Source organism: Mauremys mutica, chromosome 4 (assembly GCF_020497125.1).
Source record: "Mauremys mutica isolate MM-2020 ecotype Southern chromosome 4, ASM2049712v1, whole genome shotgun sequence".
Taxonomy (NCBI): Eukaryota; Metazoa; Chordata; order Testudines; family Geoemydidae; genus Mauremys; species Mauremys mutica.
Window position 1 is genome coordinate 130,447,383 of NC_059075.1, and position 22,027 is coordinate 130,469,409.

The window sequence follows — 22,027 nt, forward strand, 5'->3', positions numbered from 1 at the left end:
GTGTATCTGGTGAGGAGGGCCATCTGGTTGGCGATTCGGAGCTGGAGACCCCCTGCCGAATAGATCTTTCGGCCCAACAGATCCATGCGCCTCGCTTCCTTGGACTTCGGCGCAGGGGCTGGCTGACCATGCCTTTCCCTGTCGTTGACCGACTGGACCACTAGCGAGTCTGGTGCAGGATGGGTATATAAGTACTCGTATCCCGTGGGGGGGACGGAGTACTTTCTTTCGACACCGCGGGCGGTGGGAGGGACGGACGCCGGTGACTGCCAGATGGTAGTGGCGTTTTTCTGGATAGTGCGGATGAATGGCAAGGCCACCCGCACTGGAGCCTCCGCTCCAATCACATTTGTCACCGGGTCCACGTCCTCAGTGACCTCCACTACCGGTAGGTCGATAGCCTTCGCCACCCGGCGAAGAAGGTCCTGGTGGGCCCGTAAGTCAATAGGCGGAGGGTCTGCCGTAGAAGCCCCCGCCACCGCCTCGTCTGGTGAAGATGACGAGGACAGACCTTGGACCACCACCTCCGCAGGTGGGTCCTCAATGGGGTGGGCAGCTGACTCGGACCGTGGATGCTTCGCGGGATCAGGCGGTAACTGGGCCTCACCCGGTAATGGGGGTGCCCTGCTGACAGTGGCCTCCGGCACTCTGCGCTCGGAGGCTGGGGTCCGCTGGGGGCAAGGTAGCCCTTGAGCTTCGTATTGGGCCCAGGGGACCCAAAAACCCCACTGCTGTGCCCCGTAGACTTGGCCATGCGGGGCCGCCTGGAGATGGCCATAGCTGTCTGCCTGCGAAGCTACCGATGAGTGACAGGATGGCCACGGAGGTGCGGAGGCGCTGACAGACTGCGCCGTCGAAGCTGGCAGCATGTCCCCGGACGGTGCCGAGGGTCGGTGCCGGTCGTCGCGGTACTGAGATGGCGAGCGAGACCATCGACTGCCGCGGTGCCGGGAGCTCGACCGGTGCCGGGAGCTCAACCGGGATCTCGACCGGCGGTGCCGGGAGCGGCTTCTGGAGTCACGGTGCCGGGACCGGTGCCAGGACTTGGACTTCCTGCGGTGTCGACGGGACGGTGATCGGGACCGTGAGCGTCTCCGGGAGTGCGACCGGTACTGCGATGTTGAGCGGTATCGGGACTGCGACCGGCGTCGAGAGGGTGAACGGTACCGCGATGGAGAGCGGTGTCGGGACCTGGAGCGGCGCGACGGTGACCGTCTTCAGGACCAGGAGCGAGACCGAGTCCTGGAGCGCCGTCTATCCCGTCCGTCAGGGGAAGGGGGCCGCATCATGGCCGGCTTGCCCGCTGACTGAACAGCCCGCACCGGCAGTGCCGGGGGCCGGAGGCTCGGTGCCTCTGTGAGCTCGATGAGCTCTCTCGCCATCGAGAATGTCTCGGGCGTGGACGGGAGATGCAGCTCGACCGCGGTTGGCACCGGGGAGCAGGGAGGTACCGGACTCGACGGCTCTTGAGGTGCCGGAGTCAACGGGACCGTGCACGGTTTGTGCACTACCACAGCCGGTGCCGGAGGTGCCGGTGATGGCTGGGTAAGCTGTCCCGAAGCAGGAGGCTTAGGAGCCGAGTGCGCCGTCTTCCGCTTCCTCGGTGGAGAGAGGGAACGGTGCCGGGACTTCGGTGCCGTCTGTGAAGATCTAGCAGCGTCGGTACCGGGGCGGCTCGGTGCCGCTGGTGCGCTGCGTGCCGAGGACGGTTTCGGTGCCGCCGGGGACGGCGCGGGAGGCTGAAGTGCCGAGTCCGTAAGGAGCTGCTTGAGGCGAGAGTCTCGCTCCTTTCTGGTGCGCGGCTTAAACGCCGTGCAGATCGGGCACTTATCTGTCCCGTGAGATTCCCCGAGGCAGCGCAGGCAGGAGTCGTGCGGGTCGCCCACGGGCATGTGCCGCTGGCAAGCCGCACAGGGCTTAAACCCCGGTGCCTTGGGCATGAGTCCGCACCGGTTATGGAAGAAGAGGGGCGAACCCCTCTAATTCCCCTACTATACTATAACTAACTAAACTTATTCAACTAATCTAACTACTAAACTAAGTTAACCAACTATGTACAGAGAAGAATGGAGAAACGCTAGGGCTGTGGAGCACTCCACTGTTCCAACTGGCCGTCACGGGCGGTAAGGAGGAATTGAGGAGCGGACGGACCGGCTGGGGTATATATCCGGCGCCATAGCGGCGCCACTCCAGGGGGCGCCCAGCCGGCCCGCCGGAGTTGCTAGGGTAAAAATGTTCCGAAGAGCCGTGCACGCGCGGCGCGCGCACCTGACTGGAATGCATAGGAGCAATCACTCGAAGAAGAACTGCTGGAGCCAAGAGAGACAGTGAGGTACATAGAGGAGACTTTTAGGGATGCAGTAGAGTGGTTCCACCCCCAGTCTGACAGCCTCTGTACTGCTGAGGAGGGTGAAAATTTCCAGGAAGCAGAACATTGAGCTAGAGCAGAGGGAGATGATCCTGTAGTTGGGACCTACCTTCCAGATGAAGTCATGATGTCCTCTCACACTGAGGCTACCCCACCTAAGGGGGGAACCCCACTTACAAAGAAAAAACAGGTAATAGTAATTGGGGATTCAACCAATAGACATATAAGCAGTTGGGTTTATGATGACTGGGAGAACCGCATGGTAAATTGCCTGCCTGGTGCAAAGGTTGCAGGTATAACAAGACATCCAGACAGACTTATGTGCAGTGCTGTGGTATGTAATCTAGCGTTTAAATCGGCCTCTGTATGAAATAGCTAATGTGACAGTGAATTTTTAAAAAGTCTCCAGATGTGATCCCTAGTAAGCCTGACTTCAGTACCAGGCAAATTGCTGAAACTTCAGGAAAGAACAGAATTATCAGACACATCGGTGAACACAGTTTGTTTGGGCAGAGTCAACATGGCTTTTGTAAAGGGAAATCATGCCTCACCAATCTACTAGAATTCTTTGAAGGGGTCAACAAGAATGTGGAGAAGGGTGATCCAGTGGACATAGTGTACTTGGACTTTCAGAAAGCCTTTGACAGGGTCCCTCACCAAAGGCTCTTAACCAAATGAAGCTGTCATGGGAGAAGAGGGAAAATTCTCTCATGGGTCAGTGGTTAAAAGATAGGAAGCAAAGGACAGGAATAAATGGCCAGTTTTCACAGTGGAGAGAGGTAAATAGCGCGGTCCCCCAAGGATCTGTGTTGAGACCAGTGTAGTTCAACATAGTCATAAATGATCCAGAAAAAGGGGTAACCAGTGAGGTGGCAAAATTTGCAGATGATACAAAATGACTCAAGATAGTTAAGTCCAAAGCAGACTGCAAAGAGCTACAAAGGGATCTCACAAAACTGGGGGACTGGGCAACAAAATGGCAGATGATATTCAATACTGATAAATGCAAAGTAATGCACATTGGAAATCATAATCCCAACTATACATACAAAATTATGGGGTTTAAATTAGCACTCAAGAAAGAGATTTTGGAGTCATTGTAAATAGTTCTCTGAAAACATCCACTCAACATGCAGTGGCAGTTAAAAAAGCAAACAGAATGTTATGAACCATTAGGAAAGGGATAGATAATAAAACAGAAAAATATCATAATGCGTCTATATAAAACCATGGTGCGCCCACACCTTGAATACTGCGTGCAGTTCTGGTCGCCCCATCTCAAAACAGAGATACCAGTATTGTAAAAGGTGCAGAGAAGGGCAACAAAAATGATTAGGGGGATGGAACAGCTTCCATATGAGGAGAGATAAAAAAGACAGGGGGCAAGTCTACACTTCAAACACTGTATCGCTGTAGCTGCACTGGCGCTGTAGTGTTTACGTGAAGATGCTCCTATGCCAACAAGCTCTTAATCCACCTCCCTGAGAGGCGCTAGCTGAGTCAGTGGGAGACGCGCTCCTGCTGACAAAGCGCTGTCCACGCAAGGAGTTAGGTCAGTAGAAATATATCGCACAGGGGTGTGGATTTTTCACACCCCTGAGCAACGTAGTTATAACAATATAGGTCTGTAGTGTAGACTTTGGACCATTTAGTTTAGAAAACAGATGACTAAGGGGGGGATATGATAGAGGTCTATAAAATCATGACTGGTGTGGAGAAAGTGAAAAGGGAAGTGTTATTTACCCCTGCACATAACACGAGAACTAGGTGTCACCCTATGAAATTAATAGGAAGAAAGTTAAAAACAAATAAAAGAAGGAATCTAGTCACACAACGCACAGGCAACCTGTGGAAAGTGTTGCCGTGGAATATTGTGAGGCTAAAAGTATAATTGAGTTCAAAGAACAATTAGATACGTTTGTGAAGGATAGGTCCATCGGTGGCTATTAGACAAGATGATCAGGGCATGCAACCCCATACTCTGCATGTCCCTAAACCTCTGACTACCAGAACCTGGAACTGTATGACAGGGGATGGATCATTCAAAATTTCCCTGTTCAGTTCATTCCCTCTGAAGCACGAGGGACTGGCCACTGTCAGAAGACACAATACTGGGCTAGATGAACCATTGGTCTGAGTCAGTATGTCCATTCTATATAAGTTATGACAAGTAGAATATGGATAAGGGACGCTAAAGCCATCCGGGGAAACTCCATGGCTTGCAGGACTAAGGATAATAAGGAGGTTTTTTTAAAAAAGGGTATTAGGAACAAAAGAAATCCTAGGAATGGTGTAGGCTCTATTACTAGACGGAGACTGTTTAAAAGGATGCAGAAAAAGCAGAAGTGTTCAATAAATATGTTTTCCATGTTTGGAAACCCCATGTCAGTGTATTTAGGGAGGACAAGGGGTGCTCTTATATTTTTGCCACAGCATGAAGGAGTGGAGGTGGTGAAGTCCATCCACAGCCTATTGGCAGATCTCCTGCTCCTGCTTCGCACAGCACAGAGTGAGACACCCCACCAGCTGGCCCAGGACTCTGAACTCCTCCACTCCCTGATGGAGAGAGGGAGCAAAGGGAATCACTCGCCCCTGCAGACCTAGCGCAGCGAGTCCCCCTGGCATTGCCCTAGCAATGGGTTAGAACCGGGGAGGCAGAGACCCACCGCAGAGAGACTGGGGACAATGACAGCAGGAGGAGCCGTGGGGCCCATCACCAGGGGCTGAGGAAAGCTCATCAGGGATGGGGAAATCTGGGCAGCAAAGTCAGCAAACGCTGCCCCTGAATGGGGACCCAGGTCCAGTCACCATCTCAAGGGCAAACTCCTAATCCCAGCCCTTTCTCCCACCCCACTCCCTTCTCTGACGTCAGGCCCAGGAACTTGGGATCACCTTGGACTCCTCTGCTCTGCATCCTGCCACTCTCACTCCATCCTGGAGCTCCCCAGAGCCCTCCCTTTCTGCGCTATCCCCAGCCTGCTGGCTTTCTCCCCAGGCTGCAGCCTTGTCCTCTCAACTCCCCCTCCTGCCAGCCCTTCCCTTTTCCCTCCTGCAGCTGGCTCCCTCCTCCTCCCCATGTCGCACCAAGCCCCTTGCCCTCCTCTCCTGGGGTCTGCACAGCTTCCCCCCACCCGCTCCCCAGTGCTCTGGCTCCTTTGGCCCCTCCCAGTCCTTTCACTTTGTCCCCTCTCACTTCCCTTCTTCAGTCAGGGGCTCCAGTTTTGTATAATTTTTGTTGGTGCCCAAGCAGGGCCGTGCTGTGCATAGGACGGACCGGGAGAACTGTCCCAGGCTCTTTGCTTGGGGGGGGAGGGGCTCTGTGCTTTGGGGGACCCCACACTTCAGGGGGACACCAGGCCTCCCTCTAGCCCCCCAGGCCACCCTGGACCCCACATCCCTCTGAAGCGCGGGGCAGGGGTAGACACCACCATGTTGCACAACGGATACTTGACAAAATTACCGGATTTAGTGATGAACACTGGGGAAGGGGCGGGGGGGGGGTGTATTATGTAATTCAACCCCTAAAATAGCACACCATTTTTCACACTGAAACCCCCCCCACAGTAATCTAGCTAATAACAACAATAAAAATAAATTAAACTAATAATGAAAAATATGTGTAGACTGTATATGAGATTATTACATGAAAAATGAAAATGAGCTTACTTTGGGATTTTACAAGGCACTTATATCATTTAAACACGTTTTGTACCCTGAGTAATGATAACACTTCTTGCAAATCACATAACTAGGGAACCCACGGTCACCTTCCCTCACCCCATTGCAAAGGCACAGGAGTTATTGCTGGCTGCCCTAGGGCTGCAGAAAACCTTATGGGCAAAACATATGGAAAGAAGGGGATCAATTTGTACAGAGGGTTGAAGGGGGACTCCCATAGTGCATTAATTAACACTTAATAAATACATCAAAATTAAATATAGTACAAAGATAAGAAGCTGTAATGACAAACTTTATTTCATGAGAAGCATCAGGGAAAGAAACCCAGAAGGAGTAATGGTAGGGGGAATCCTAGGGAGACCAAAGGGGCTGGTAGAGGGAGCAGGCAGAGAACAGGGGTAGAGACAGAGTTGCTGCAGGGTTGCCCCAGTTTTCTGCATCTCCTCCGGAAACACTGATCTCTATAACTATAGGAGGGAACAATAAATGGAATGCCCAGAAGAATGAATGACTTGAGGACAGTTTCCTGAAGGGACCCTTACCCTTTCTTTTCTAGCTTCAACATTTATATTTCTACTTGGGGTGCTTTGGCCCACAGAAATAAAAATCCGCACATCTTTCATGTGGTTTTGGACCAATGGAAAAAACTAGGTACAATTCAAGTGACTTTTAAAATTGCCTATGAAACCGAGTTAACAAAATAAATGAGCTTATGAACAACTATAGTTTCAAGTGAAAAACTATAAATGGACTTCTTTGCAAAGAAATTGTAAGTTTTCTTACAGGAAAAGCCACAAACTGTCTGGAAAGAAAGCGAAGACTGAATTACTTGCCTAAGTGAAATTAAATACCCAGAGAATTGCTGGGCCTGTAATGATGATGACAGGGGCTTGTTCACCTGTGGCTCCCCCTCCCTGGGCTGTTGAGGCACAGCCAGGCATGTCTGCATCTGCAAGCAGGCACCCTGCTTCAGATGGAGCTCCCATTAGCCCTGGTGGTTGGGAGCATTCCGGCCAATGGACTTGGGAGAAGGGGGAAGGCAAAGGGGGAGATTGTAGGGAGCAGAGGGGGAGGGAAGCTGTCACTGGAGGCAGAAGCGGGGGCTCTCTGGTGAGGGGTGATGGGGGCACAGGGGCCAGTGGGGGGGTCTTTTTGGGGAGCAGAGGGTTGTGTGGGTCTCTGTGGGGTGGGGGAGAGTGATGGACAGAGCCAGCTGCAGCCCAGGTCTGCTCTGTGGGGGTTGCTATAGCCCCCCAAGGAAACCCCCTCTGAACTTTGTATTTAACGTCACCCCCGGGTGCCCATTGCTGCTCCCCCACCCCCAGGGCTGTGTCTGTCTGACAGTGACAGGCTCCTCCTGCTTTCGGCCTGCGGCTCCCTGCTGTGGAGGCGTGGCCAGGTAGCTCTGGCAACGCCCTCCACAGCTGCCATTGGCTGCTGTTCCCGGCCAATGGGCTGGCAGCAGGGTCAGGGCTGGTGGGGGAGGGGGACGGAGGCAACGTGCAGAGCTGCCCTGCCTGGGCTCAGACTCTCTGCGGCAAGCGGGGACGCTGGGGGGGGGCGGAGATCCGTTGGGGGGAGTCACCCCTAAGGTGAGGGGGCCGCACGTTGCCAACCCAAGGTGTGAGGCCCCCGAAAGCCTTTTTAAACACCCACACGTCTCTCTAGCTTGGGCCCCTGAATCGCTAGCCATTTAAACATTAAAGCCAACTCTTCTAAGGCCTGGTCCACACTAGGACTTTAATTCGAATTTAGCAGCGTTAATTTGAATTAACCGTGCACCCGTCCACACCAGGAAGCCATTTAATTCGACCTAGAGGGCTCTTTAGTTCGAATTCGGTACTCCACCCCGACAAGGGGAGTAGCGCTAAATTCGACATGGCTATGTCGAATTAGGCTAGGTGTGGATGCAAATCGAACTTACTAGCTCTGGGAGCTATCCCACACTGCTCCACTCTGTTGACGCTCTTGGATGCTCTGACCAGCCATATAGGAAAAGTCCCGGGAAAATTTGAATTCCTTTTCCTGTCTGGACAGTTAGAATCTCATTTCGTGGTTGGACATCGGGGCGAGCTCAGCAGCACCGGCAGCGATGCAGAGCTCTCCAGCAGAGGAGTTCATGTAATCTCTGAATAGAAAGAGGGACCCAGCATAGACTGACCGGGAACTCTTGGATCTGATCGGTGTGTGGGGCGAGGAGTCTGTGCTTTCGGAGCTGCGCTCCAAAAAACGGAATGCAAAGACCTACGAGAAGGTCTCCAAAGCCATGAGAGACAGAGGATACAGCCGGAATGGAACGCAGCGCCGCGTGAAAATCAAGGACCCCAGACAAGGCTACCAAAAAATCAAAGCGGCAAACGGACGCTACGGAGCCTGCCACCACTGCCCCACCAGTGACCATGGACTCTGACGATGGGACAGTGTCGACGGCCAGTTCCTCGGCGATGTTCGCGGACGGGGAAGATGAGGAAGGGTTTGTGGAGGACGAGGCAGGCGACAGCGCTTACAACGCTGGTTTCCCCAACAGCCAGGATCTCTTCATCACCGTCATGGAGATCCCCTACCAACCGTCCCCGGCCATTAACCCGGATCCTGAATCAGGGGAAGGAGCAGTCGGTAAGTGCTTTAACCATGTAAACTTTTATTCTTAATATAACAGGAAGCTGAAGTATGTGAAAAGGAGGTCTCTCTATATATGGGGATAGAACAGAAATCCTCCTGGGAGATCTCCACGAAGCTCTCCTGGAGGTAATCGAAAAGCCTCCGCAGGAGGTTCCTGGGGAGAGCTGCCTTATTGGGTGCTCCGTGGTAGCACACTTTTCCGCGCGAGGCTTTCATGAGGTACTCAGGGAGCATTGCCTCCCCGAGCACGGCTGCATAGGGCCCTGGTTTGTGCTGGCTTTCACGCAGCATGCGCTCTCTATCTCCTTCAGTGACCGTCCTCAGGGTGATCTCGCTCGGAGAGTCCTGCATCTAATTAGGGAATTACTGTAATGTTACGCCTGGTCCAAAGTATTTTAAAAAAATCTCCGGACAGACGGCATAGCAGAGACTCAGCACGCTGCTGCGTGACGAGCGTAACGGAAACCCAAAGAATCAAATGGACGCTCATGGAGGGAGGGGGGACTGAGGACGCAAGATATCCCACAGTTCCTGCTGTCTCCGAAAAGGATTTGCATTCTTGGCTGAGCTCCAAATGCTTCTAGGGTCAAAAACAGTGTCCGCGGTGGGTCAGGGCATAGCTCGGCAATTTACGCAGCCCCCCACCCACCCCCAGAAGTGAAAGGGAAAACAATCCTCTCTTGACTCTTTTACATGTCACCCTATCTTTACTGAATGCTGCAGATAGACGCGATGGTGCAGCACTCAACACCAACATCCTTGCTCCCCCCACGCTATGGATGGCTGATGGTGCAATATGGCTGGTATCCGTCCTCATCATCAGCCTATTGGCACATGGGGCAGTGCAAAAGGGCTGGTAACCATGCAGACTAGCATCCGTTAGGTCGATCAAGGGCGCCTGGCCCTAATTTTTCCTGGTAGATGGTACAGTATGGCTGATAACCATCGTCATCATAGCAACAGGGGGCTGAGCTTCATCAGCCCCCACCCTTCATGTGTAAAGAAAAGATTCAATTGCCCCTGGACTAGCAGCAGGATGCTGGGCTCCTCTCCTCCACACTCCTTAATGTCCTATCTGGACTATCATAGCAACTGGAGGCTGCCTTCCACTCATTTCTCACTAACAAGTCACTGTGTCTTATTCCTGCATTCTTTATTACTTCATCACACAAGTGGGGGGACAATGCTATGGTAGCCCAGGAAGGCTGGGGAAGAATGGAATGAACAGGTGGGGTTGTTGCAGGAGCACCCCCTGTGAATAGCATACAGCTCATAATCTATGCAGGATCTGACACAGAGCGGATATGCTCTCTGGTTCTCTGATACAGTGGTTCTCTAGTACACTTGCCCATATTCTAGGCAGGACTGATTCTATTTTTAGATACCAAAAAGGAGGGATTGACTCAGGGAGTCATTCCCAATTTTGGCTTTTGCGCCCCTGGCTAAGAGCAGCCAGGGGCACTTATGACAGCAGCAAATGGTGCAGTGCAAAAGGACTGGTAACCATGCCCATCTTATTACCAATTTATGGTATGGTAGATGGTACAATATGGCTGGTAACCATCTCTGCTATCATGCAAAAGCAAAAGCATGCTGCTGTGTAGCGCTGCTGGACCGCCTCTGTCAGCGGCATCTAGTACACATACGGTGACAGGCACAAAAGGCAAAACAGGCTCCATGGTTTCCACGCTGTGGCGTCTGCCAGGGCAATCCAGGGAAAACGGGCTTGAAATGATTGTCTGCTGTAGCTTTCCCGGAGGAAGGGATGACTGATGACATTTACCCAGAACCACCCGCGAAAATGGTTTTTGCCCCATCAGGCACTGGGATCTCAACCCAGAATTCACAGAGACAAACTAGACTGTGTTCATTGTTCGCAAAAATTTATCTTTGCAAGGAATTCACTCCCTTTTTCCCATCACACAGCTTCGACTGTCTCCAGACCCGCCACAGCATCCCCCTCACAGAGGCTGGCAAAGATTAGGCGGCGAAAGAAAAAGACAGGGGACGAGATGTTCGCTGAACTTATGGGGTGCTCCCGAGACGAGGCGGACCAGCAGAGCCAGTGGAGGGAGACCCTCTCTCTGTACCAGCGCTCACACAGCGAACGGGAGGAGAGGTGGCGTGAGGAAGACAAGCAGGCGACTCAAACGCTGCTTGGACTAATGAGGGAGCAAACGGACATGCTCCTGCCCTTGTGCATGTTATGCAGGATGTCAGGCAGGAGGACAGAGCCCCCCTGCAGTGTATCTGCAACCGCCCTCTCCCGCCACAAAGTTCCATACCCCCCTCACCCAAAATAACCAGAAGGAGGGGCGCCAGAGCCCGTGTAAACTGTCACTGCACCCCAGCAGAGTGCTCAAGTACCCAAAAGCTCTCATACCCTAAATTCTGAGAAGTCCTTTCCTTCCCGCCTCACCCAAGCCCCCATCCCAGTTTCATCCCCTAACTGTCTAGTTGATAATAAAAAATACTTTTCTGTTAATTACTGTTTCCGTCATGTTCTTTTAGAGGAGACTGTGTTTGAAGGGGGGGAAGGGGGTTGGTAATTTGACAGGACAATCACCTTTACCACGGTACAGACACGGGGGCAGGATCAGCAGCAGGTCACACACACACTGCAGTCAGTATGCACCCTGGTCGGTATGGGAGGTGGTTTGCAGGTTCTGTGTGGGTGGGGGGGTACGTGACTTTGTAGCGGGGGAGGGGGGTTACAGATCTCATGCAACGGTCCCTGTCCTGGACCACAGAGCCACGCAGCAGAGGAATCTGTATCCATCCTCCCCCGCCAAAAGGCCACATAGCCCCCGCACACAGAGTCCCAAAAAGGAGGGATGGCAGGCTCCGTTGAAACATCCAGTCCGGCACTGCAGACCGCTCTGGGAGCAGGAGCCTGTCATTCCTCGAGTTTACAGGCGGTCTTTACATCACTGCACACCCTACCCAGCACAGTCCGTGTCCCGGTTTCAACCCTGTAACGCAAAGTCATCAATAAAGAAACCTTTGTAAAGTTACAGTGGAACATGTATTTTATTTTTAAACGTGTGTTGGAAGTTGGGGAAGCGGGGTGGGCGGGGTATGTAACTGCAGATGCTAGTCAACAGTCACTTGGTAAAGAAACAGGGGCAGGTTCAGCTTCTCTGTAAAGAAACTGAACAGTCACAGGTCACGCTGCTCGCTGGTACTTGAAGAGTTCCTTGTCGCTGTGCAAGGCGCCTGCACAGAGCTTCACGAGCCAGGGCATTAGCGGGTAGGCTGGGTCCCCGACGATCACTATAGGCATCTGCACATCCCCAAGACTTATTTTGTGGTCCGGGAAGAAACTACCTTCCTGCAGGCGTCTAAACAGACCACAGTTCCTGAAAACACGCACATCATGAACTTTGCCTGGCCACTCGACGTTGCTGTTGGTAAAACGTCCCCCATGGTCCACCAGTGCTCGCAGCACCATTGAAATGTAGCCCTATTTCTCAGCAGCTGACTGTGGAAGAGGTGGACGATAAGGTGCGAGGAGTTGACAACGGCCATAACTGCAGCGGGATCCGTGCTCAAAGTGCTGTGGCGCCCGCGCTGTCACTGAGCAGAAAAGTGCACGAACAGATTGCCCGCAGGCGCTTTCAGGGAGGGAGGGAGGGAGGGAGGAAGGGCGTGATTGACGGTTCAATGATGACAGTTACCCAAAACCACCCTCAACACATTTTTCCCCCCAGCATGCATTGGGGGGAAATCCCAGAATTCCAATGGGCAGCGGGGAGTGCGGGAACTGTGGGATAGCTTCCCACAGTGCACCGCTTCCAAAGTCGACGCTGGCCCCGTTACTGTGGACTCGCACAGTCGAACTAGTGTATTTAGTGTGGATACACAACTTCGACTTCATAAGGTCGATTCCACAAATTCGTATTAAGTTGATTCGAAATAGTCTTGTAGTGCAGACATACCCTAAGAAGACAAATAACCCCATTTAAAAAAGCAAAACTTTTTTTTTTTCAGAATAAAAACGAAACTGCTTTTAAAAACCATTTTTGGCCCCTCCATTTTCGGGGAGAGTAGGGTGACCAGACAGCAAGTGTGAAAAATCAGGGTGGGGGGTAACAGGAGCCTATATATGAAAAAGACCCCCAAATCAGGAATGTCCCTATAAAATTGGGACATGTGGTCACCGTACTGTCCCCTAACATTCACCTTTGTGATCTGGGGAGGAGGAATTAAGTTGTCTGCATAACTGCTCTGCTTTTAGCTAATTTTTTTCTTTTAGTTAAAATACATTTTTCTTTGGGGGCCTTACAGTATTAAACATTAAATCACCATACACAATAATCCTTAACGTTACTCTACCAATTCCCAAGCGTGGGACCCCTTGCAGATATCAACGAATGTCTTGGGGATTGTTTGTTTGTGTTTTAAATATGTTTCTTTCATGCTTAAAATTTGGGGGCTGTTTTTGAAATAAAATTGGTGTATCACAACCATAGTAAGCACCCTACAAATACCCAGAGCTTTTACATGTTTGATTTTCTTTAGCACAAATGCTTGTTCTAAAGTATTGTGGAGGTTTGTGAACCCTGGAAACATTTCAGTTTTGGGTTAGACCCATGTTTATTTTTGTAAATTATTATTTTAATGACTTTGAGTTGCTAGAAAGAGTGACCCATAGCATTCGACCAACCCCTGGGTTATATTTAAACTGTCCAATAGCTTTCAACCAACTCCTGGGGTTATATTTAAACTATCCAATAGAATTCAACCACCTCCTGGGGTCATATTTAAACTGTCCAATAGAATTGAACCAACTCCAGGGTTATAGTTAAACTGTCCAATAGCTTCTGCTAACTCCTGAGGTTTTATTTCAGTTGCATATTAATCAAAGCTCACCATCCTCACTCACTCACCTCTCTTACTGTGGGCGTACACCCATCAAATTTAATTACTGATCACTTATACCATTAACCCCATGGCAACAAGGGTGGTTTATCTCAGTCATTTTGGCTATGACCTGGGGGTGTGGTTAAAACCATTCAGTTCAACAGAGTGGGTCAGCTCAATTGTACTCAAACATGTCTGAACCATCCCTGGTTTTTTTAAATGGTAAACAGATTTTTAGGGAGGTTCCCCCCCCCCAAGCCACGATTCTACAACATATATTTCAGCTTTTTGTTCTGAATGGGTATCTTTTACACAAAGACAACAGATCACACTGCAATAAGATTGGTGCCATTATTTAGTAAGGACAGAATGGCCAAAGAGTGACATTATGTATTATATATTTTCAAAGTTAAAAACAGGGAGCACACCTCCTCTTGCAGTCCAGCAGAAATTCAGTTCAAGATAGTTTCTGTTGAAAGAGGACAGTCTCCAAAAAACTGAGATTTTTACTCCAGCCTAACTCTTTGTTTCAAACAGATTTCAAAAGTCTGTAGTTAGCAGGTAGATTCGATCATCACAACTCTGAATTAATAGATACTTAAGGACTTTAGGCCCTCCTCCCCTAACATTCCCTTTTGTGATCTGGGGAGAGGGAATTAAGTTGTCTGCACAACTGGGCTGCTTTTGGCTAATTTTTTTTCTTGTAGTTAAAATATATTTTTCTTTGAGGCCTTCTTACAGTATTAAACATTAAATCACCATACACAACAATCCTTAACATTACTGTACCCATTCCCAAGTGTGGGGCCCCTTGCAGATATCAATGAATGTCTTGGCGCTTGTTTGTTTTTTAAACATCTTTCTTTCATGCTTAAAATTTGGGGGTTGTTTTTTAAATAAAATGGGTGTATCACAACCATAGTAAGCACCCTACAAATACCCAGAGCTTTTATATGTTTGATTTTCTTTAGAGTAAACGCTTGTTCTAAAGTATGGTGGAGGTTTGTGAACCCTGGAAACATTTCAGTTTTTGATTAGACCCTTGTTTATTTTGTAAATATATTATTTTAATGACTTTGAGTTGCTAGAAAGAGTGACCCATAGTGTTCAACCAACTCATGGGTTATATTTAAACCAGTGGTTCTCCAACTTTTGTACTGGTGACCCCTTTCACATAGCAAGCCTCTGAGTGTGACCCCCCCCTTATAAATTAAAAACACTTTTTTATATATTTAACACTATTATAAATGCTGGAGGCGAAGCAGGGTTTGGGATGGAGGCTGGCAGCTTGCGACCCCCGAAAGGTCCCGATCCCCAGTTTGAGAACCCCTGATTTAAACTGTCCAATAGTGTTTAACCAACTCCTGGGGGTTAAACTGTCCAATAGAATTCTACCAACTCCTGGGGTTATAGTTAAACTGTCCACTAGGGTACAACCAACTTAAACTGTTCAATAGCATCTGCGAACTTCTGAGGTTTTATTTCATTTCATATTAATCAAAGCTCACCATCCTCACCCAGTTGTGGTCCCGGGGCTAGGGCTCAGTGTGGGCACAGAGCCAGGCAATAGGGGGTGCCCTATTCACTGATTCCTCCACTTCTGCCAGCGAGGGCTGTGCAGTGAATGGCCAGAGGGCTCCCTCACCAGGCAGTCACAGCTTTGCCAGGTTTCCTTGTGCTGGATGAGGCCACTGAGCTGGTGCCATCTCAGGAATTGGGCGGCACTGCTGAGGGTGTCCCAACACACCTGCAAAACAAGAGGGGCCGGGGCGAGACGGACACAGTTATGGGAGCTGGAAGCCACTAGCCTAGTTACCCGGAGGCCAGGGAGGCTGTGCGTGCTCAATGCTTCCCGACCCCGGGCTGCTCGCGGAAGGGCGGCGGTGTGGCTAAGGCAATGGCTGGAGACCTGACTCAATTCCCAGCTCTCCCTGCAGGAACTCAGGCAAGTTGCTTAGGCCCAGGGAAGCAAATGGATTTAGGTGCCTAATGCCCATGGGCGTTCAATATTTTTGAGGCTGCACGTCAGTTCCCCACCTCATGGGGCGTAGGAGGGTGAATTAATTAGTGCTGGTGGCATTTGTGTCCCAAGTGATGGGGGCCATGAGCACTAGCATGTGCAGAGGCATGGTTGGGGAGGGGCTTGGGCATGTCATGGCTAGTACAGGCTGTCCGGGCCGCTTGGCTAAGGGCACATTGGGTCCTGTGCACCATCTGGAGGCTGAGTAGCCCTGCTCCTGGTAGGGGCCATGGCCAGGGTTGTGCTCTTCCCACCAGCACAGCCAGGGTTGTGTGCGGAGGCCAGTGGCTGTAGGAGTGGTGAGGCGACCACTGGCCCCACCCAATCTCTCAGCCTGGCTGCAGGGGGGTGTTGAGCTCAGAGGATGCAGAGAAGACTCAGCAGTTGGGTGGGATGCCATGGTCATGGCACTACTGGACTCAACATTCAAGTGATTTTGAGTGCCTGATTGTCACAGCACTGAGCACCTGCCCTCTACCGGCCAGACCCTTTAAAGGGGGGTGTCACATGTTGCCCCCCCCCCCCCCAAACAAATGGTCGCTTTGTAACTATCTCAGCCGCAGACTCCAGTTCGTGGCCTCACCTGGGACACGTTGGGACGCTCATCATGCACAAGGAGGAGCAGTGGGATCAGGCTCTGGAGCACATGCTCCTTCATCTGCCTCCGGTTGGGCCCCCTTACAGGCTCCAGCAGGTCTTTATAAAGGGTGATGGAGAGCACCCGGAGCTTGCTGGACACCTGCAAGAGACGATATAGGGAGGGGAGGAGACATTGTGACAGTCATTCTCATCCAGCGGGGCAAGGGCACACTGTGCCAGAGATGTCTGCCCTGCAGGGGGTATTGGTAACTCACCTCCAGCCATACAGCCACAGCTGGGGCCAGAGTCTCATGGGCATAGTGCCATTGAAGGCAATAGAGATGCAGATTTCCACCAGCTGAGGGGCTGGCCTGGTAACTTCTTGGCCAGGGAGAGCAGTAAGCTGGGGTGAGACTGCCACTGGGCTCTCACAGCCAGCTCTGGGTGCACTGACATCAGCACCCGCCTTTGTCAGCCAAGGGGAAACGTTCAGGCTGGAGCAGCGCCAGGACAGGGGCGGCAGAGAGGGAGCGATGAGGAAAGATTCAAAGAGCGAAGGGGGGGGTGTAGTTTGTCCACCCGCTTTGCAGGCCCAGCTCACACTGGTGTTGACCCACAGCGGCCCTCTAGCCGGGCCAAGGGGGCCAGGCATGGGGGGCAAATTCCTACATTGGTGTTTTTTTGGGCCATGCTCAGGGACCTGGGGTGGATTTAACCAGGGCCAAGGGGTGGTAAATGTGCAGGAGCTCCCAGACAGGGGGCCTTGGAAGCCATGACTGGAAGCCACCCAGCCTCCAGGGGTTTGGGGTGGGGTGAGGGGTCAGCTCAGAACAGCTGGGCAGGCTCTGTACAAAACACGTGGGAGGGGTATAGGGGCGTCAGGGCTGCACTGCAGTGGGCACAGGCAGATGTTGAACTGGCACCTCTCTGGTCTTCCCTCCAGTTGTTGAGGCCTGTTTGCCTTTCCCTGGTGATGGGCGTTGTGTTCATTAACACTATTTGGATTTAATCCTTGCCCCATAAAGAACCTGTTCTGTTCCCCTCGGGCCCGAAAGGGGTTTGGTTTAAACGGCTCACCCCAGGGCGAGATCCTGCATCCTTGGTCCAGGCTGCCCTGTCTCTTTGGCCAGCTGGGGATCCAGGAGACCCTGGGAACAGCTTTAGCCAGGCCTGTGCCACTACTAAATAAAGAGCGGCAGGGTCCCAGCAGAGTTCGGGAGGGTTGAGAGTAGGATTTACCATTATGAGAGCTGGGGAGTCCCTCCAGGAGCCCCCACTGGGGCATTACCCCTGGAAGGCAGTAATGGATGGGCCCCTTTCTCCTGCCCGCTTGCTGGATCTCGCCACCCAGTGCGGGACTGAACATCAGTCTGGTGAATGCGCCGGCGGGGGCTAGTTTGTGGGTACTAAAGACCTGAGAAGAACTTTCCCGTCCTTTGACGCTGCCCTGCCATGAGAATGAAGGGGAGAGGAAAGTGGGGTAGCTGCAGAACCTACAGACAGAGCCCTTTCCTTACGGAGCTGACAGGCCAGCTGTGGGATTCCTGGCCAGGGAAAGGAGGGGCAGATTTTCACCAAGGTACCATCATTTGTCACCCTAGAAGCCAGCAAGAGCATTGCAGCACCCTGTGCTGCAGAGGCCCCCTCGCTGCATGCAGGCTCAGGAATGCACGTCCTTCCCCAAGGGAGCCTCGTCCCCAGGCTGCCCTCATCCTGGTCAGTAGGCCTGCGGGACACCAGGGTTCCCATTCTTTCTGCCATGTGCTCTGATGGAGAGTGGGGTAGCAGAGGAAGGCAGAAATGGGCTCATGATTTATGACCATCCGTTTTCTGTCTAGGACCATAGCACAGGCCCTGCTAGCCCACCCGCCAACCCCCATTCACATGTCTGCTGTTGGAACGATCTCCCGTGAGCTGCCAGGCCTTACATCATCAAACAACGGCAGGAGTTGCTCAGCCACTTGCACAGCCGCGCGGCTGGCGCTCTGCCTGTCCATGCCGGCGAGGAGGTGTTTCAGCACGGCGATGGCCTTGCTGATGATGTCTCTGTCTACCTCCTGGAGTCGCTCCAGGACATCTGGCAGCAGACGCTGGAGTTTCCCCACCTGTGTGAAAGGAGGAGCTGCTTTACGAAACACCCTCCAGTGACCCAACAAGCCATTTCCAAAACAATGTCTGCCTCCCCTGCAGACAGAGGCACGGGAGCTAGGGGTGCTGCAGCACACCCAGGTTTTACGCAGGGCTCTGCTCCTGGCCCCACACACAGGGTCCCAGCTGCTGGCCCTGTGCCAACCCCCAGCTGTGGCCCCAGCCTCAGTCCCCTTTCCCCGTCCACACCGCCCCCCCCACGCCTCCTGGAGCCATGGCCCTGCTCCTGATCCCAGCTCTAGTGGTGGAGGGGTGTGTGGACAGGGGTAAGGGGGGGATGCAGCACCTCCACTATAAAAAGTCTTCCAGCGCCCCTGCCTCCAGATGACATGTTAGAGCCTCAAAGCCTTTGCACAGCCAACTAAGATCACAGACAGTGGGTCCGGCAACCTGCAACATAAGCAGCTGCTTCCTTGTACCCCAGATCTCAGGGGATGGTTTTTATTAGCAGATATCATCCGTGGGAAGTTCTCTACACAACACGTTGACCCCAAATAAATCAAGTGTATTATTGTTCGAATAGCACCTCGAGGGCCTGTCTGCAATAAGGGCTTGTGCTGGGGGCTTTCCAGGCACAGTAAGAGACGGTCCCTGCCCTAGAGCTTACAGGCTAGACACACGAAGGAAGGATTTCTATCCCCATTGTACAGACATGGAACTCGGGCACAGAGAGGCTACGTGACTTGCCCACAGTCACTTAGGGAGTCTGGCAGAGCCAGGAACCGAACCTGGGTTCTCCTGAGTCCTGATCCTTACAGCCCAGCCTAGAGGAGGGAGCCAATATTGCACACTAGTTCTAGGGTTAGTCTGTTACTAAAAGCCAGATTCAGTCATTTCTGTATTTGGTTTTTCAACCTTTCAAAGACAGCCCCACAAAATCTCAACCGGCATCAGGGAAAAAATGGGTCATATACAGGCTAACCGGTTCCGGAAAGGAAAATGAACTACAAGCAAGTGAAAACCAGGCTGGGGCGCATGGAACGATGGGAATGGTGTATAACAAAGAGAATTACAGTCACGCCCTCTCCATGTCTGATCTAGTCATAGTCCGGGTTTACTAAACCAGACTGACCCCCTATTCTCAGGCAAAGTAAATTATCATTAACGAGAGTTGCCTTCAGATTGTCTCCTCTTTACCAGGCTGTCAGATCTGTGTATTTAAGCCCCAAGGGCTTTCTCTGCCTTCACTACATTGTGGGTATCAAACTTGTTATGAGATCTTAGCAGCAAAAGGCCCTTCCAGAGCTCTTCAGAGGAGCGAGTGCTGCGGGACAGAGCCGTGACATCAACAGTTAAAACCTATGAGGCTTTAAAAGGGGATTTGTAGGAAAAAATGGTTCCTAATTGTAGTGAAATGGCTCTATCCAAGCATCCCTGATCACTGGGGTCGCCAGCATTCCCTGGGGGTCTAGAGTCCGCAGCTCTGCTGCTACTCTAGTGCTAGGGTTCTTTGGATCACAGAGACCCCAGACACAATCAGGCCCGGCTGTGCCAGATGCTCCAAACACCTAGAGACGCACCCTGCGGGAGCCGGGCCCTGCCCTGCAGAACAGCAGACAAAGGCCAGGCAGGGGCTTGCCCAAGGGCACCCCGCAGGTCAGTGGCAGAGCCAGGAATAGAAGCCAGGGCTCCTGACTCCAGCCCAGGGCCATGTCCCCTGGGAAGGTTTCAATGACCCCGGCCCTGCAGCAGCTCCCTGCGGTTCTGGGTTTATCCCCCAGCCCTCCTCCCCTCTCACCTTCTCTGGGCGAAGGGCCAGATTGAGGAGGCCTTTGAGCGCTAACCAGCGCACCACGGTCTTGGGGTCTCTCAGCTGCCTGCTCATCTCCTCCACGATGGCGTCTTCCAGCTCATTGCTGAGGTCAGGGCACTGGAGGAGCTAACACACCAACAGCAAACCAAGCTAGAGAATGAGGCTGGCCTCTCGCGACTCATCTCTGCCACGGGGCCCTTAGCTCCACTGGCCAAGGCCCGGCATGGGCTGCATGCAGGGCATCGCGATTGGTCACTGTGTGGGCCCCACTGAAACGCTGCTAGCACGACGGCCCCTCGAGGCTCCAGCTGAGATCAAGGCCTGCCCTGCTCCCTCACTAAGACTCAGCTGCACACGGAGCAGTGGTGTGGGGGGGGTCTGCAGCCTTGTGCTCCAAAGGGTCGCCCGGTCTGTGGGGGGCAGGTGAACTGGCCATGAATGGGCAGGCGGCTGCCCGGCCTGCGCATGGCACACGGATGTCAGAGGGGGCTTGAAGGCTGAGGTCACACAAGGGACCATTCTATGGAACTGAGCCTTGGGGAACAAGAGATACCTGACCCTGAACCTTGCTCCAGCCCCGTGACACCCGCTGGGACAGGTAACAATGCCCAGACTGAGTGACTCCACCCCTAGGGTTGTAGGAGCTTTCCCTGCCCCTGCTCACCCACCCACCCCCAGGGCCTTCAGGGCCACCCCTCTCCTGGCCATAGGCATGAGCGGCAAGTTCCATGGGCCTGCGGTGCCTGGGCACCATGGGCCTCAGCCCCACCTTTCCCCCCACGTCTCCCAGGCCATTTAAAACCGCCTGGGGCCCCCACCACCACCGGCAGTTAAGCAGAGCTGAGCGGCCTCCTGCCTGCTTGCTCCCATGGCTGCCAGCCCCTCCCTGTGGCCCCTGGGTGGGGTGGGTCTGTGGTTGGCCCAGTGACTGTGGGTGAGAAAGAAGCTAACGCAGAAAACTCCAGTGCTTGTCTTGGGTGAATCTAAGATATTCTCTCACCCACCTTCTGTCTCTCATCACCCAATCTCTGGGCACATGAGGAAGGCCACCGACCCCACCGACACCCTTCTTTGTCTGCAGTTCTCTTGCAGCCCCAGCGCTACGTGCTCAGAGCTGGCCTAGTGGAAGGGCTCCCTGTTGAGTGATTAAGGGTTTGGGTCTCTAGCACATAAGCCGCTGGGCATTTTAAGCCAGCAGGAACTAGTCCGTGCCAGCTGCGCGTGACTAGTCGCCCGGGATCCCCTGTCCTGTGGCACTGGTCTGGTTAGATTCGTAAATGGAGGACCAGTCCTTGCCCACCTTGATGATGTGGTGTTTGTGTTTCCTATGCCAGAGCCATGGTTTCGCTCAATTTCCAGGAGCGAAACTGGATTTTCCACCATCTCATGGCCATCCTTAACTGTCGGGACGATAGGTGGCACGTCCCGGCCATGGCGCTCTTCATTCAGGTGAGCCTCACCAGCGGGTGAGGGTCGTGAGAAGAGCCCCGGCCCAGCGGTGTCTCTCTCATGTGCTGGGCCTGACAGAGCTACACCAACGCTGCGGAAAGACATGGCGGAGGCTGTCTTTGCCCAGCCATGCCTTCCAGAGCCACGCAGGAAGCGGTTTACGCCAGGCAGCGCAGGGTGGAGAAGTAGCCGACTGACCCCTTGGCCAACAGCACAGAGGCTGCGGCCTGTTCCATGCAGGCGATTGGGAGCCGCGTCTCACCCAGCAGGGAAGGCAATGTGGCTGTGTCCTGGGCCAGGGAGGGAAGCTGCTGCTGTGATCAGTTCTGGGCAGCACTCACCGGGCAAGCAGGCAGACGCCTTTGTGGTGCGTTTCGGAGCTCATGAGCAGGTCCCAGCCGCCCTGCTTCATGATGAAGGTGACCTGCTCCTTGTAGCCAGCGCATCGAAGCAAGGCTTTCATGGCCTTCACCACGAACCTGTGTGCAGAGCGAGCCTCTTGTTACTGAGTGAGCCCAGGGCAGGCCCTGCCGCGTGCCTGCGGGCA

At 52.9% G+C, this 22,027-nt stretch overlaps 2 protein-coding genes across 3 annotated transcripts in view; both read right to left on the reverse strand.

Moving 5' to 3' along the window:
* LOC123369342 (maestro heat-like repeat-containing protein family member 7) overlaps positions 1-22,027 on the reverse strand; it is a 1,253,347-nt gene that overhangs the window by 1,042,987 nt on the left and 188,333 nt on the right. The window lies entirely within an intron of this gene.
* The window catches only part of LOC123369353 (maestro heat-like repeat-containing protein family member 7), a 47,562-nt gene that overhangs the window by 24,685 nt on the left and 850 nt on the right, over positions 1-22,027 (reverse strand). The window contains exons 2-6 of the mRNA XM_045014867.1: positions 21,822-21,959; positions 20,017-20,157; positions 18,059-18,235; positions 16,135-16,290; positions 15,049-15,278 (exon numbers count right to left, since the gene is read on the reverse strand). Of these exons, the coding sequence (XP_044870802.1) occupies positions 15,114-15,278; positions 16,135-16,290; positions 18,059-18,235; positions 20,017-20,157; positions 21,822-21,959 (777 nt within the window). The 3' untranslated portion in view covers positions 15,049-15,113. The remainder of the gene's footprint in view (positions 1-15,048; positions 15,279-16,134; positions 16,291-18,058; positions 18,236-20,016; positions 20,158-21,821; positions 21,960-22,027) is intronic.